Source organism: Bufo bufo, chromosome 3, assembly GCF_905171765.1.
Source record: "Bufo bufo chromosome 3, aBufBuf1.1, whole genome shotgun sequence".
Lineage (NCBI taxonomy): Eukaryota > Metazoa > Chordata > Amphibia > Anura > Bufonidae > Bufo > Bufo bufo.
In genome coordinates, this window is record NC_053391.1 from 147,402,719 (window position 1) to 147,418,217 (window position 15,499).

At 42.7% G+C, this 15,499-nt stretch overlaps 1 protein-coding gene across 1 annotated transcript in view; it reads right to left on the reverse strand.

Annotated features, from left to right (window-relative positions):
- PCYT1B (phosphate cytidylyltransferase 1B, choline) overlaps positions 1-15,499 on the reverse strand; it is a 150,181-nt gene that overhangs the window by 52,753 nt on the left and 81,929 nt on the right. The window contains exon 2 of the mRNA XM_040421823.1: positions 13,236-13,335. Coding sequence (XP_040277757.1) covers positions 13,236-13,335 — 100 coding nt within the window. The remainder of the gene's footprint in view (positions 1-13,235; positions 13,336-15,499) is intronic.

Below are 15,499 nucleotides of genomic sequence, written 5' to 3' on the forward strand. Positions count from 1 at the left end.
TTTGTTTGTCACCTAACAAAGAAATTCCTTTCCAAATGAGAACTCGTGTAACATTTAAGCCTTCTATTCTAGGCTCTTCCTGCCATCTGTGTTCTCAGGCCAAACACATCCGTGAGTTGATTTCTAGGCTTCACGCTAATCTTCTTCAAAGCATTAAAGTGTTGCTTCCATCGCCATATGGTATAGACGCAATGCAAACCCAGAAATATTACACAAACAGGAATCTACTCAGTCTAATACGACCTAATACAATCCCCACAGAGAGGGATCTACTCAAAACTAATAAAAAGAGGGATCTACTCAACCTAAATCACATTCATACATAAACGCAATCAATGACAGTCATGCTATATGGTGCATATAAGACTTTATGGGATTTTTTTTTCTCACTGTTAAGTGATGTAAGAACTAATCTGAGACCGTAGTGGATTACTTTATTAATCTGGCAGCATCATAGGTTACTACTACATCTGGATCAACTGGACTCCTATCACAGTTGTAAGAGATCCGATTTTAAGAGGAATGAATAGTGAAGAAACCATTAATGTAGGTACACACAAAATGGATACACTGAAGTTTTGACACCATGGATTTGGGTGCAGAAAATCAACTGCATTTTATAGTACTAGCAAAGTGGATGAGAGTTCCATCCAAGTAATTTCATCCATACAATATGGACAAACTTGTGGTACAGATTTTAGATCTGCAGTGTGTCAATTTATGCTGCAGATTTGCTCTATGGTTTTTAACCCTTTGCAATGCATACTGTAGGGTGAAATCCACATAAAATTGATTGCAAATGTGCAGAGGAAATTCTCTGAGTGCTGTGTTCCCAAATGTGGAAGTGTTGCCTCCTCATTCAGGAGGTTGCTAGTCGAACCACATGACGTCAGTGATGGCAGGGGCTCCCAGTGGAGAGGGGACCTTAGAAACCATGAATAGAAGATGCAATCTGTGATTTATGGACTGTTCCGTGGCCATATTTACATCTAATGTTAGGCACTGATTATTGAATACTCTATTTTACCAGTTGTCAAGTTCTCAACACAATTGTTGTGAAGGTAAAAAGAGAGATGGTCTTCTACTCAAATTTTCTTTTTATTAAATTTTACTAAACAATGGTGTTCATGTACTACCATTATGCACCAGTTTTTTGGCATAAAAACAATTATGACTTTGTATTTTTTTTTAATACCTACACCACTTTTCCAAAAAGTGGGCAGGGTATGGGCAAGAGTAGGCAGGCCATGGGCAGAAGCTCTACAGCCCAACTCATTTAGCAAATAAACAAGACAACTGCCGTATATAACATCAGAAACCCCAGTGCCTGCTGGAGTAGATTTCTGTTCTGGTGCATGGACAGCAGAAGATATGAGAAATTTAAGAGGTGGGATTTCTTATTAACCCCTTCCCGACATACCCCCTGCAGATAGCATGTATATAAACGTCATGGCAGCTCTTTAATACAAGAGCTGCAAAGCGCTTGGATTAAAGCTTCTGCCCCTGCACTGCTGCTGTCAGGGACAGTGCAGAGTCCAGTAATGCTGGCAAGGGACAAATCAGAGTGTAGACTAACCAATCGGATCGCCGCAGTGGTAAAGTGCCGGTTTCAGGCTCTGATCTGCACTCTGCAGATCAGAGCCTGAAATCAGGTACCATATTCTCCGTGCCCCCAATCTGTGCCGCCAATATGTGAGCCCCCCTGCCCCGATCTGTTCCCCCCTTCTGTGCGCTCTGCTTCCAGCTTTGCAAGCTGTGCACTGTGTATGTGCCGGCAACTGTGCCTGCCTGCCCCCAACCATGGCCTCTGCCCCCATCCATGTCCCCTGCGATCTGTGTCCCTTCCCCAGTCCTCATCTGTGCCCCCTTGTGCAGTGCCCCTGCTGTATCTGATGGTGGCAGCTCTCTTCCTGAGCCGCCACCATCAGCAGTGAGTTTCAGCTGTATGCTGACACTCTGCTGTAACCCCTTAGATGCCGCTGTCAGTGACATCCAAGGGGTTAACAGAGGGAGGGGGCTCCCTCTCTTAACCATTGAGCTGCCGCGCTGCGATGAGAGCAGCCCAATGGTTGCCATGGGAACCGGACTCCTTGCAAAAAAATTGATAGTATTATACTTTGCAATGCAAGAGCATTGCAAAGTATAGTACAGCCATTAAGCCCCACTGGATCTTCAAGATCCAAGTGGGACTTGATAAAAAGTTAAAAAAGTTAAAAATAAATGTAAAAATTTTTTATTAAGTAAATTAAAAATAAAATAAATTGCCTTTTCCCACATCCGCTCATTTATAAGAGATTAAAAAAATAAAGAAATAAACTACACATAATTGGTATCGCCGCGTCCGTAATGACCTGATCTATAAAATGATCATGGTACCAATCCTACATGGTGAACGCTGTAAAAAAAAATAAAAAAATGGTATAATTGCTGTTTTTTTTGCTTCACCTCCCAAAAATATTTAATAAAAAGTGATCACACAGTCATAAACGGCTCAAAAATTATACCAATAAAAACTACTGCCCATCCCGCTATAAGCCCTAATACAACTATGTTGATGGAAAAATAAAAAAGTTATGGGTTTTAGATTTTGGTGATGCAAAAAGTTTAATAAAAAGTGATTTTATGATTAAAAAGTGGTAGAAAATGAAAGAAACTTTACAATTTTGGTGTTGCCATAACCGTATCATCCCACAGAATAAAATTATATCAAATATACCACATGGAGAACCCCATAAAAAATAGAAATAAAAAACAGTGACAGAAAAGCAATTTTTGCCCGCTTCACCTACTAAAAAAATTAATAAAAAGCACTCAAAAAGCCATGTCGACCCCAGAATTGTACCAATAAAAATTACAGCCCGTCCTGCAAAAAAACAAGTTCTCACACAATTACATTGATGGAAAAATGAAAAAGTTTAATAAAAAGTGATTTTAGGATATAAAAGTGGTAGAACATGAATAAAACAATATAAATTTGGTATCGCTAGAACTGTATCAACCCACAGAATACAACCATCTTATCAAGTATACCACATAGAGAACCCCATAAAAACTAAAAATAAAAAAGCACTGGCACTTCATCTCATAAAAAATTCAATAAAAAGTGATCAAAAAGTCACATGTACCCAAAAAGGGTACCATTAAAAACTAAAGCTCACCCCGCAAAAAATGAGCCCCCACACAGCTCAGTCAATAAAAAGAGAAAAAATGTATGGCCCTTAAAATCTATTTTTGCAAATTTCATGATATAAAATGCTCCTTTCCGTTTGCATTCTGCCGTCTGCTCATACAGCAGTTTACAACCACATATAGGGTGTTGTCGTATTCAGGATAAATGAGTAACAAATTATGGAGTCATTTTCTCCTGTTATCCCTTGTTAAAGCGAAAAATTTGGGCTTTTTGGCAAATTTCTCTTGTAAAAAATATAGTTTTTTGTTTTCGCAGCCATGTGTTTTTAAATATTATGAAACACCTCTGAGGTAAAAGTGGTCAGTAAACCCCTCAATGAGTTATTTGAGGGGTGTAGTTTACAAAATGGAGTCACTTTTGGACGGTTTCTACTGTAGGGATGCCCTAGTGTGCCTTCAAATATGACGCAAAGCTATTCCAGCAAATCTGCTCTTTAAAAACCATATGTTGCTCCTTTTCTTCTGAACCCTGCCATGCGCCCATACAGCTGTTTACAAACATAAATTGGGTGTTTCTTTAAACTGCAGAATCAGGGTGATAAATATTAATGCTTATTTTGCTGTTAACCCTTGCTGTGTTCTAGAATTTTTTTTAATTAAAATTTAAATTCTGCACAAAAACTGAAAATTAAAAATTTCACTTCCATTTTCCTTTAATTCTTGAGGGAGACCTAAAGGGTTAACATAGTTTGTAAAACCAGTTTTAAGTAATTTGAGGGGTGTCGTTTTTAAAATGGGGTCATTTATGGGTGACTTCAGAACTGAACTGGTACTTGAAAAAGTTGGTTTTGAAAATTTTATTGAAAAGTTGAATAATTGCTACTTAAATTCTAAGCCTTCTAACAACCTAAAAAATAAAATTTGATTTTCAAAATGATGCCAACATAAAGTAGACATATAGGGAATTTTAAGTAAAAAAAATATCTAATGAGGTATCACTATCTGACTTTTATGAGTAGAAATTAAAATTTAGAAAATTATATTTTTTTCAAAATTTTCAGTAAGTTTTGATTTTTTTATAATATAAAGGTAAAACTTATTGACCCAAATTTACCCCTAACATTAAGTAAGGGATGTCACGAAAAAACAATCTCAGAATGGTTTGGATAAATAAAAGTATTCCAAAGTTATTAGCACAGTGACACATGTCAGATTTGCAAAATTAAGCCTGGTCATAAAGGTGAAAAATGGCTTGGTCTTAAAAGGGTTAAATAGAAAAAAGAAAAACCACATGTCCTGCAACAAAAGAAGCAAAACATTTTGGCGTAGACTAAGAAAGCCGTTTTTTTTTTTTTCTATAAAGAAGGCTACGGGAAAACATCTGGAAAAAAAAAAAACGCCACACCCAGAGCATGTTGCAATAAAAAAAAATCGCCAAGGAAGTGAAATTTTTTTATGTTTTTAATATTTTCTCAATGTCATTTTTTAATACTACTCTACAGATGATTTGACATCACAAGGGTATATAATTTCCTATATAATAATGCAGGCATTGCTGTAAAACACCTTTAAAAAGGCATTTGCTCAAATACACTATTAGGTCCAAAACACAGAATAAAAACACTTAAAATGCAACATGGCAGGTGTTTTTGAATAATATTCTTTTTGCAATGAAAGTCATATCTAAATTATATGTGGCAACACCCATAGGGTTGTTGCAAGCTAACTTCTTTTTTTTCCAAAAAACCCAGGTTTAAACACCATTGCGACTAAATATCGTCGCAACTAGTGTTTTTACACCACCCTTTCCCGATTGGGGTGAAAGCGTAGCTATCGGCTCTGGCACATTCATCCTCATTTAAGCCAGAAACTGTTGTAAATGATGACTGAAATGTACACCAGCTACTGTATGAGCTGGAGTAGGCTGCCATAGGCTACTTATAATGTATGATGAGATCTACACCTCGTCATAAATGAAATGCCTCTTTCTGTGTGCCCTATCAAGACACACCTGTCTTGGTAAATCAGGGCCTATATTTTTGTAGTGGCGTAAATAATGACAGAAATTTATGGCAGCTCTGAGCTTTCATTCTGCTGCACGGACTGCCAGTGGAGGCATGTGTTTTATGAGGCCTGCACTTCTTAATAAATTTTATGCCCCCTCCAGCAGTGATGACCCCAACAAGACTGGTGTAGCACAATCTGGTCTTGATAAATCAGGGCCAAAGGTTGACATTTAGAATTCAGTATTCCAAGAAAAGGCAAATTTTGCTATTGTCATAAAGGCCCAAAACACCCTTAGTCATGAAAGGGTTAATGCGTCATTGCTGTAAGAATCTTTACAGTATTCATTGGGATATTTTGCTTTTTGCTTTTAACCTCGGTGGGTGACAGATTGGTTGTCACTTTTTCATAATTTTTTTAAATTAGTGCAGATTAGCTGCAGAGCCAAAATAAAATCCAAAATAAAGTACATAAAAAAAAGCGAAAAACATACTGTGTCTAAATTGGAAAAAAGTCTGGATGCCTTTCTCGAAAGTAATTATATTGCAATGTATCTGTAGTAGATTGCTGGAGATGATGGAAATCCATAGCATAAATTAACAAACTGCACATTTAAAATATGCACCATAGGTCGATTTCCACTGCGGGCATTTTCCACAGCATTTCAATGAGATTTTATAAAATCTTATTCACTTGCTGGTACTGTAATATGCTACAGATTTTCTGCTGCAATTCCACAGCGGAAAATTTGCAGTATACTCTAATACTTGCCGGGACGCACCTGTACATCTGTATATGTTATAACTACGCCAAATTGAACAAAGGGACACACGTGAAGTAATGACAAATTTTATTAAGTAATAAATATTACAAAAAAGACATAAAAATTGTAATGTAAGCAGCAGCAATACAGGCTAGCGCTGCGACAAGCAGCTGTCACTACCAGAGCTTTGGGACGTTCTCACAGCTCTGTTTCTCCACCCCTGTGATGATTTCACTACTAGAGCTGGGAGGAGTTCTCACTGCTCTGTTTACTTTTGGTTTCCTTCCTCCCAGCTGTTCCTCATGCGTTTGATTTCCCTCTCTTTATATCACCCCTCCTCCTATTGTAGGGCGTGGATTATAGTTCTCATTTCAGTTGTAGCTCTTGCTTTAGTATCTTCACTTGTAGCTATCAGTTCACTGGACCTGTGTTCTGCTGCAGCAAGCACTCCGGATATTGCCAGCTGTCCTTGGATCCGTCTTCTCTGCGGCTGCAACACCTTCAGCTAGGTGTACAGACATTGTTGTGTACCTGATTATTTTCTGACTGGATCTGAGGTGGCCACGGTTCCCTCCATATACTGAGTAGGGCACCGGTGGCCGTGCCCCTTCCACTATTGTAGGGGTTACAGTGGTCATCAGTCTTAGGCACGTGGGCATGCCTCGTTCCGCCATTTGGATCCGGGCATGTGCTTTAGCAGCATAGGGAGAGGGTCTGACAGGGGTCATCCTTTATCCTCCCTAGTTTGGGTCCGGTCAGTAGCTCTTTTACTGTGTATACTATTGTTGCTCACATACAGCCGTGACATTATAATCCACCAAAACCGTCCTTTTTTTACATGGATCCGCCTTCTGGCCTGGTTGACCGCATGCAGGGTCTTTCTTTGGAAGTAGCGGATCAATCTATGACTCAGCTTCAAGCATTGGGCTCTGCTCCGGCTCATGGAGTCTGTTGCGAGCCAAAGGTCTCACTTCCGGAAACGTTCTCCGGGGGCAGTGAGAATTTTGTTCGCTTCAGAGAGGCATGCAAACTCCATTTTTGCTTGTGTCCCCACTCCTCTGGTAAGGAGGAGCAGAGGGTGAGGATTTTTATCTCCCTGCTCAGGGGTAATGCTCAGACTTGGGCTTTTTCGCTGCCATCAGGGGATCCCTCCCTTCGATCCGTGGAAAGATTTTTTGTGGCCCTGGGGCAGATTTATGATGACCCGGATCGTGTTGCTCTGGCCGAATCTAACTTACGTGTTTTATGCCAGAACAAACTGTCTGCGGAGCTTTATTGTTCTGAATTTCGGAGATGGGCAGCTGATTCGGGTTGGAATGATGCTGCACTCCGGAGTCAGTTCTGTCATGGTCTCTCAGAGAGATTGAAAGATGCGTTTGCTTTCCATGAGAGACCAACATCCTTAGAGTCTGCCATGTCATTGGCGGTACGCCTTTACAGGCGTCTAAGAGAAAGAAAACGAGACCTCTCTGTCCAGCCATTGTCAGTCTAGGGGCAGTGGTGCGGACTCATTCAGTGTGCAGGGGCCTCATCCTGTCTCGCTCCCCTCTGAGGAGGAGCCCATGCAGCTAGGTCGACTTGCCCCTGATAAAAGAGGATTTAGTCCTCAGAGTATGGTGTGTTTTTGTTGTGGGGGCATAGGTCATTTGGCAAATGTTTGTCCGTCTAGGAGATTCTTGAACTGTACTAAGAGCGTTAATAAGAGAAAAACCTCAAAAGGTAAATCATCAAATTCTGCTTCATCTGCTACTTTGGGCAAAGTTGATGTAGGAATTGATGCTTTTCCTCTGACCTGCAGTTCCCGTTTTCTCCTGTCTGCCAGGGTGGCGCTAGAGAGCAAAGTCATTTCTTGTGAGATTTTTGTCGATAGTGGAGCGGCCGTCAATCTTATTGACACTCAATTTGTAGCCATGCATGGTTTTCAGGTTTGCACATTAGAAAAGGATATACCTGTTTTTGCTATTGACTCTGCCCCACTCTCACAGAGATCTCTGAAGGGCATTGTTCACAATATCCGGCTAGCTGTAGGTGACACTCATGTGGAGGATATATCTTGTTTTGTCCTTAACGGATTGCCTTCTCCTCTAGTTTTGGGGTTACCCTGGCTCACTAGACATAACCCCACTATTGATTGGCAAGGAAGGCAAATAAATGAGTGGAGTGACTTTTGTAGAGAGAATTGTCTCACAGCGACTTTTGCAGAGGTGTCTACTAAAACTGTGCCATCATTTCTCTCTGATTTCTCGGACGTGTTTTCCGAGAGCGGTGTTCAGGAGCTACCTCCTCACCGGGAGTTTGACTGTCCCATTAACCTCATTCCCGGCGCCAAGCTGCCAAAAGCACGCCTCTACAATCTCTCACAACCGGAAAGAATCGCAATGCGAACTTATATCTCCGAGAGTCTCGAGAAGGGGCATATTCGTCCCTCAAAGTCAACTGTGGCCGCGGGTTTTTTTTTTTGTTAAAAAAAAAGATGGCTCTCTGAGACCTTGCCTAGATTTTAGGGAGCTGAACCGTATCACGATTCGCGATCCCTATCCCCTTCCTCTGATCCCGGACCTCTTCAACCAAATTGTTGGGGCCAAGGTGTTTTCCAAATTGGATTTGAGAGGCGCGTACAACCTGGTCAGGGTCAGAGAGGGGGATGAATGGAAAACGGCCTTTAATACCCCTAACGGGCATTTTGAGAATCTCGTTATGCCTTTCGGCCTGATGAATGCTCCGGCCGTCTTTCAGCATTTTGTTAATAGTATTTTCTACCATGTAATGGGGAAATTTGTATTGGTGTATCTTGATGATATTTTGATTTTTTCCCCTGATGTTCAGACCCATTAGGATCATCTTTTTCAGGTTCTGCAGATTCTGCGGGAAAATAAATTGTACGCCAAGCTGGAGAAATGTCTTTTTATGGTATCGGAGATTCAATTTCTGGGTTTTCTTCTCTCTGCTTCTGGTTTTCGCATGGATCCGGAGAAGGTCCGTGCTGTACTTGAGTGGGAGCTTCCTGAGAATCAGAAGGCATTGATGCGCTTTCTGGGTTTTGCGAACTATTACAGAAAGTTCATTTTGAATTATTCCTCTGTTGTCAAACCCCTTACTGACATGACAAAAAAGGGGGCGGATTTTTCCTCTTGGTCGGAGGAGGCGCTTGCAGCCTTTTCTAAGATTAAAGAGAGTTTTGCGTCTGCTCCCGTCTTGGTGCATCCCGATGTTTCCTTACCTTTTATTGTTGAGGTGGATGCTTCCGAGGTGGGTGTGGGTGCGGTTTTGTCCCAGGGCCCTTCTCCTGCCAAATGGCGACCCTGTGCCTTTTTCTCTAAAAAACTCTCCCCGGCAGAGAGAAACTATGATGTGGGAGATAGGGAGTTGTTGGCCATCAAGTTGGCTTTCAAGGAATGGCGCCATTGGTTGGAGGGGGCCAGGCACCCTATCACCGTTTTTACCGACCATAAGAATCTGGCATACTTGGAGTCGGCCAGGCGTATGAATCCGAGACAGGCCAGATTATCTCTGTTCTTCTCCAGATTCAATTTTGTTGTTACATTCCGACCTGGGATAAAAAATGTGAAGGCTGATGCTCTCTCTCGCTGTTTTCCGGGAGGAGGAAACTCCGAGGACCCGGGTCCCATTTTGGCGGAGGGGGTAGTTGTTTCTGCTCTATATTCCGATTTGGAGGCCGAGGTCCAGGCTGCCCAGACTGAGGCACCTGCCCGTTGTCCTTCTGGGAAGTTGTTCGTGCCTCCTGAGCTACGTCACAAACTCTTTAAGGAGCATCATGATACTGTTCTTGCTGGTCACCCCGGGAGTAGAGCCACGGTAGATCTCATTGCTCGGAGATTTTGGTGGCCGGCTCTTCGTAAGTCGGTGGAGGGTTTTGTGGCTGCTTGTGAGACGTGCGCTCGCGCTAAGGTCCCTCGTTCACGGCCTTCAGGTTCCCTTCTCCCGTTACCAATACCTTCCCGTCCTTGGACACACCTGTCCATGGACTTTATCACGGATCTTCCTCGTTCCTCAGGGAAGTCGGTGATCCTGGTGGTGGTGGACCGTTTTAGCAAGATGGCTCATTTCGTACCTTTCCCTGGTTTACCCAATGCTAAAACGTTGGCGCAAGCTTTTGTCGACCATATTGTTAAATTGCACGGCATTCCCTCTGATATTGTTTCCGATAGAGGCACGCAGTTTGTGTCCAGGTTCTGGAAGGCTTTTTGTTCTCGCCTGGGGGTTCGGCTGTCCTTCTCTTCTGCTTTTCACCCGCAGTCGAATGGTCAGACTGAGCGCCTCAATCAGAATCTGGAGACATATTTGCGCTGTTTTGTGGCAGAGAACCAGGAGGATTGGTGTTCATTTCTCCCTCTTGCTGAGTTTGCTCTGAACAACCGTCGTCAGGAATCTTCTGATAAGTCACCATTCTTTGGTGCATATGGGTTCCATCCGCAGTTTGGGACATTCTCGGGAGGGGCTCTTTCTGGTTTACCTGAGGAGGAGAGATTTTCCTCGTCTTTGTCTACCATTTGGCAAAAGATTCAGAGTAATCTTAAAAAGATGAGTGAGAGGTATAGGCGTGTGGCTGATAAGAGACGTGTGCCTGGTCCGGACCTGAATGTGGGTGATCTGGTGTGGTTGTCTACAAGAAATATTAAACTGAAGGTTCCCTCCTGGAAATTGGGTCCCAAGTTTATTGGGCCTTATAAAATCTTGTCAGTCATCAATCCTGTTGCCTTCCGTCTTGATCTTCCACGGGTTTGGAAGATACATAATGTATTTCACAGATCTCTCTTAAAACCATATGTCCAGCCCATGGTACCCTCCTCTTTGCCTCCTCCTCCGATTTTGGTTGATGGCAATCTGGAGTTTGAGGTTTCCAGAATTGTGGACTCTCGCATTGGCCGCGGTTCTCTTCAGTACCTCGTTCATTGAAAGGGTTATGGTCCTGAGGATAGGATGTGGGTTCCGGTGTCGGACATTAAAGCCACTCGCCTCATCAGGGCATTTCATAGGGCTCATCCTGAGAAGGTGGGTCCTGGGTGTCCGGAGTCCACCTGTAGAGGGGGGGGGGTACTGTCACTACCAGAGCTTTGGGACGTTCTCACAGCTCTGTTTCTCCACCCCTGTGATGATGTCACTACTAGAGCTGGGAGGAGTTCTCACTGCTCTGTTTACTTTTGGTTTCCTTCCTCCCAGCTGTTCCTCATGCGTTTGATTTCCCTCTCTTTATATCACCCCTCCTCCTATTGTAGGGCGTGGATTATAGTTCTCATTTCAGTTGTAGCTCTTGCTTTAGTATCTTCACTTGTAGCTATCAGTTCACTGGACCTGTGTTCTGCTGCAGCAAGCACTCCGGATATTGCCAGCTGTCCTTGGATCCGTCTTCTCTGCGGCTGCAACACCTTCAGCTAAGTGTACAGACATTGTTGTGTACCTGATTATTTTCTCACTGGATCTGAGGTGGCCACGGTTCCCTCCATATACTGAGTAGGGCACCGGTGGCCGTGCCCCTTCCACTATTGTAGGGGTTACAGTGGTCATCAGTCTTAGGCACGTGGGCATGCCTCGTTCCACCATTTGGATCCGGGCATGTGCTTTAGCAGCATAGGGAGAGCTTTGAGGGTCAGACAGGGGTCACCCTTTATCCTCCCTAGTTTGGGTCCGGTCAGTAGCTCTTTTACTGTGTATACTATTGTTGCTCACATACAGCCGTGACAGCAGCTCGTCTACCGGACACAGAAAGTAATTGATCCAAATCGAGGGGAAAACCCAATAGATGACATAAGTGCCGCAAAATGCAAGCAATATTGGAACCACCTCCAATAAATGTAAAAGACCCCCCACTAGACATATAGAAACTGCACGAGTATGAGCCAATATGAGAGCCACATGTAAAGCACCTCAGAGTAAGTCCATAGGCAGTATAAAAAGGCAACAATAGTAGTAATAGACCCAAAATGAGCAAACAAACTAAAGCATATTACCTAAAGTTGAGAGGGATCACAAAAGGGATCAAAACCTGGACCGGTAGAGAGCGCACCCCAACGGACGTTTCGCTCCGCTTTATCAAGGGGCCCAATAGTTATAATATTTTGTCACACATTCAGCTCATCCCTCGGATGATTAAATAGGTTGTACTGTATATGTTATAGCTTCAAATAACATGTACAGGTGCAGCCCATAATCCAAACATAGATCCCGCTGATGGACCGCATCCTGATGGCACTCTAAAGAATATTATTCTTCCTTGTTCTCTTGGACTTTTCACTCTCCAACTACTTCTTCTTTAAAGAGGCATTCCCAGGACCTGTCATAACTTTTATAAATATAAGCTGAGTACCTAACATAACTCCCACCAGTGTCCATATTTCTGAAATGGGGAGGTCACATTAAGGGAAAAACAGAGGGCTTCTCAGAGGGCCAGCATAGAATTAGGTTAGTTAGCATGGTGGCTGGTAAAGTACTGGAGGGTGTCTATATCTCACCCAATATGGTCAGATGGATAAGGTAAAAGAATACAGGAAAGATGGGTTGTTTCAGCAAAGTGTAGTTTGCTGAGGCAGTTTTCTTTAAAGTGTTTTATGGGCCTGGATTTTTATGGAATGGCATGCAGGTGTTGGTAGTAGAACATGCCATTCCCTCACCACTCCAGTACAACACTTTCCCCTAGCCTGAGAAAAATCCAGGTGTAGCTGCTGGACCCATTACTATGGAGATAAATACAGGGCTGAAATGGTCATTCAGGGTCAGAAGCCTGGAAGCTGCCCTACCTGTTCGCTGTGAAAAGCTTAATCTCCCAGGTTATGCTGAGACTATAGGTGAGAAAAAACCTATTGTTTAGTTAGTGCCAAAACATGCAAAGTTTTGTTGTTCATGTTCTGTTTTGGTACCGTGGATTCACTCAAGTGACTGTATAACTTGGATGGAAAATAAATGGTATTGGACTGCTGAATCCTGTGAAATGTGTCATCACCGACCCCATTCATACACCGATTTCAACAGTTAGGTACTCAGTTTTCATGAGTAAAAGTCATGACAGGTCTTAAATGTTTGATATGTGCAGGTCTCATCGGTTTCTCTCTAATGTGTCGCTTGGGTTGACTCTATCTGTAACTCCTATAGACTTCAATGGAGAATGGTTGTTACCTTTGGGACCCTCACTTATCAGATATTTATTCTACTGTATATACAGTGGATATGTAGTAATTGCTTAAAATGGGATTAGCACTTTAATGCATTAAGAAACTTCTACAACGCATGCATTTTCTCTGAAATATGTAGGATTAAATAATTTATGTTTTAAAAAAAAAAAAAAAAAAAACTTGTTTCAAAAGCATAAAACATTGTGACTCACCCGGTGTTCCTAAATGGGCCTGTGCAATGGTTAATTTCTCATGTGGAGCTTGGCATTGGCAGATTGTGTCAACAGCAAATGGAGCAGGTGTGGCAAGAGTCTAGAAAATAACGCAGAAGAAAAAAGAAGCCATTATTTCTTATTATGTGTGCAGCTATAAATATGACATCACTATTCACAAGTGTGCTGTATACCATTATGCCCTGCTGTGTTTTGTTTGATAAGAATATGCTTCTGAAATCATTTTAATTACAAATACGTGATTGCCTTATTTGTCTTGCTTGAAATATATTGTTAGATCTAGAAACCTCCCTCTCATTGATGAAGTGCAGAATAAAATCTACAACACTGATGCTACGACTGACAAGTCCTCTGATACAATCAAAATGTGTGATATTTCCAGGGTACGGACATACATTGAAGTCACAGGTATAAAGCAGACTTTTTATTTATTAGTCAAAAAAAAGTACAACACATTATAATCCTATAAACATGGGAATATCATCTCATAGAGACATCATGCCCAATTCTTCCATATAGATTACACCACAATTAAAGAGGACCTTGCACCAGGATATGTAGTGTCCCACTAGGTAAATATGGGCACTACACAAGGGTTAATATGATCATTGTAATTGATATGATGTGTTATGTGTATTTTCCCTGTGCTATCTGGGTATCAGGCCTGTTAGGGTGTAGTTCCTCCTTCTAGGCACTAGAGGGAGCTAGGGAGCCCCTAATATATATAGTTTGGCCCAGACTGGAAGGAGTAGTGCAGTCCAGGAGGCTAGTAAGTGCAGTCTAGCCTGCCTGAAGTTCCTGAGCTCCTGTTAGCTCAGAAGATTCACCCCAAGAGAAGAGTTTGCCTCCTGGGAGAAACCTGCAGTTCCCTAACCAGAGCAGAGCAGAGCCAGTGTTCCAGCTAGTCAAGTAAGCTGAAGGGCAGAAGGATCATTAAACTAAAGCAAGGGATATATACCTGAGGAGGATTGCTACCAAGGATAAAAGCCAGCATTAGGGCATACGGGCCTTGGGATACATACAGCCAGGATATCTGAGGAATAGTGCAGCCTGGTCTGTGAGTGATGATTTCACCCTCTGAGTATATTGCAAAGAACATTACCTGCCATTTATGTAAAGCCTGCTATTGATTACTGCTGCAAAGTGGAACTGAATTCAAAGTGTATAAAGTTGAACTGTTTCCAGTAAAGAAAAGTTTGGTTCACCCCAACGTGTTCCTTACTTATTGCTACTACCAATCGGTGTGCCACCGTTAGAGGCACTGGCGTCATGAACCTTAAAGGGACCTTGCCCTAGGCACATTAAACATCTGCAACATCCAGGGCACCTCACCCACCATCAGGCCTGGTCCCCATATACAGAGAGTGCCCCAGAGGACGTCTGTGCCAGCCTCTTCATCACTGCTGTACGCTGCCCAGGGTCATCCTACAAACTGTGAGTAACCCTCGTTTGCCTAAGTAACCGTGACCTCACATCGCTATACCCTGCAGGCCTGCGTACTGCAGATACATATATTGAAATAGTTATATTACCTTACAGTGCGGCCCCGAGTGATGTCTTTCTGCATTTTTTATTTTTTTGCTGTGGTCCCTGTGGTCCCCGTTTGTTTTGGCACCTCTTATGCTAATGAAGCGATTCGGTCAACTAGGCGGGGACTTGAATTTGTCCTGGGCGTGGTTATCTTCTCCCTGGCTGCGATAGCATCCAATCAGAACGCCCCGCTCTTAGCCAGGGAGAAGGAGCTCAAGTTCTTGCGAGATTCGCGAGAACTTGAGCTTTTACACATCCCGAGCCGTGCGCCATTTTGGCGGAGAGCATCGCAATGGCGGCGGCATAGGTGGCAGCAGCAGCATCCTGTGGGTAAGTATGAAAAATAACCCTAGAAAACAAGCAACTTGTTCAACCTTTACTAATACTCCCCCTAGGCAAGCGAACATGATGTTAGTTTTACAAATTTACCTCCCACCACCCCCTAAGAGACATCGAATCTCGTGAGAACTTGAGCTCCTTCTCCCTGGCTAAGAGCGGGGCGCTCTGATTGAATGCGCTCACAGCCAGGGAGAAGATAACCGCGCCCAGGATAAATTCAAGTCCCCGCCTAGTTTAACTGAATCGCCTCATTAGCATATGTAGTGTCCCACTACGTAAGGGTGGGCACTACTAAGGGTCATGTTGCCCCACCTCCTGTGGGAAATTGCTATTGTGTTTTGTATTGCATTGTAATGCATATTTTCATGTTATCT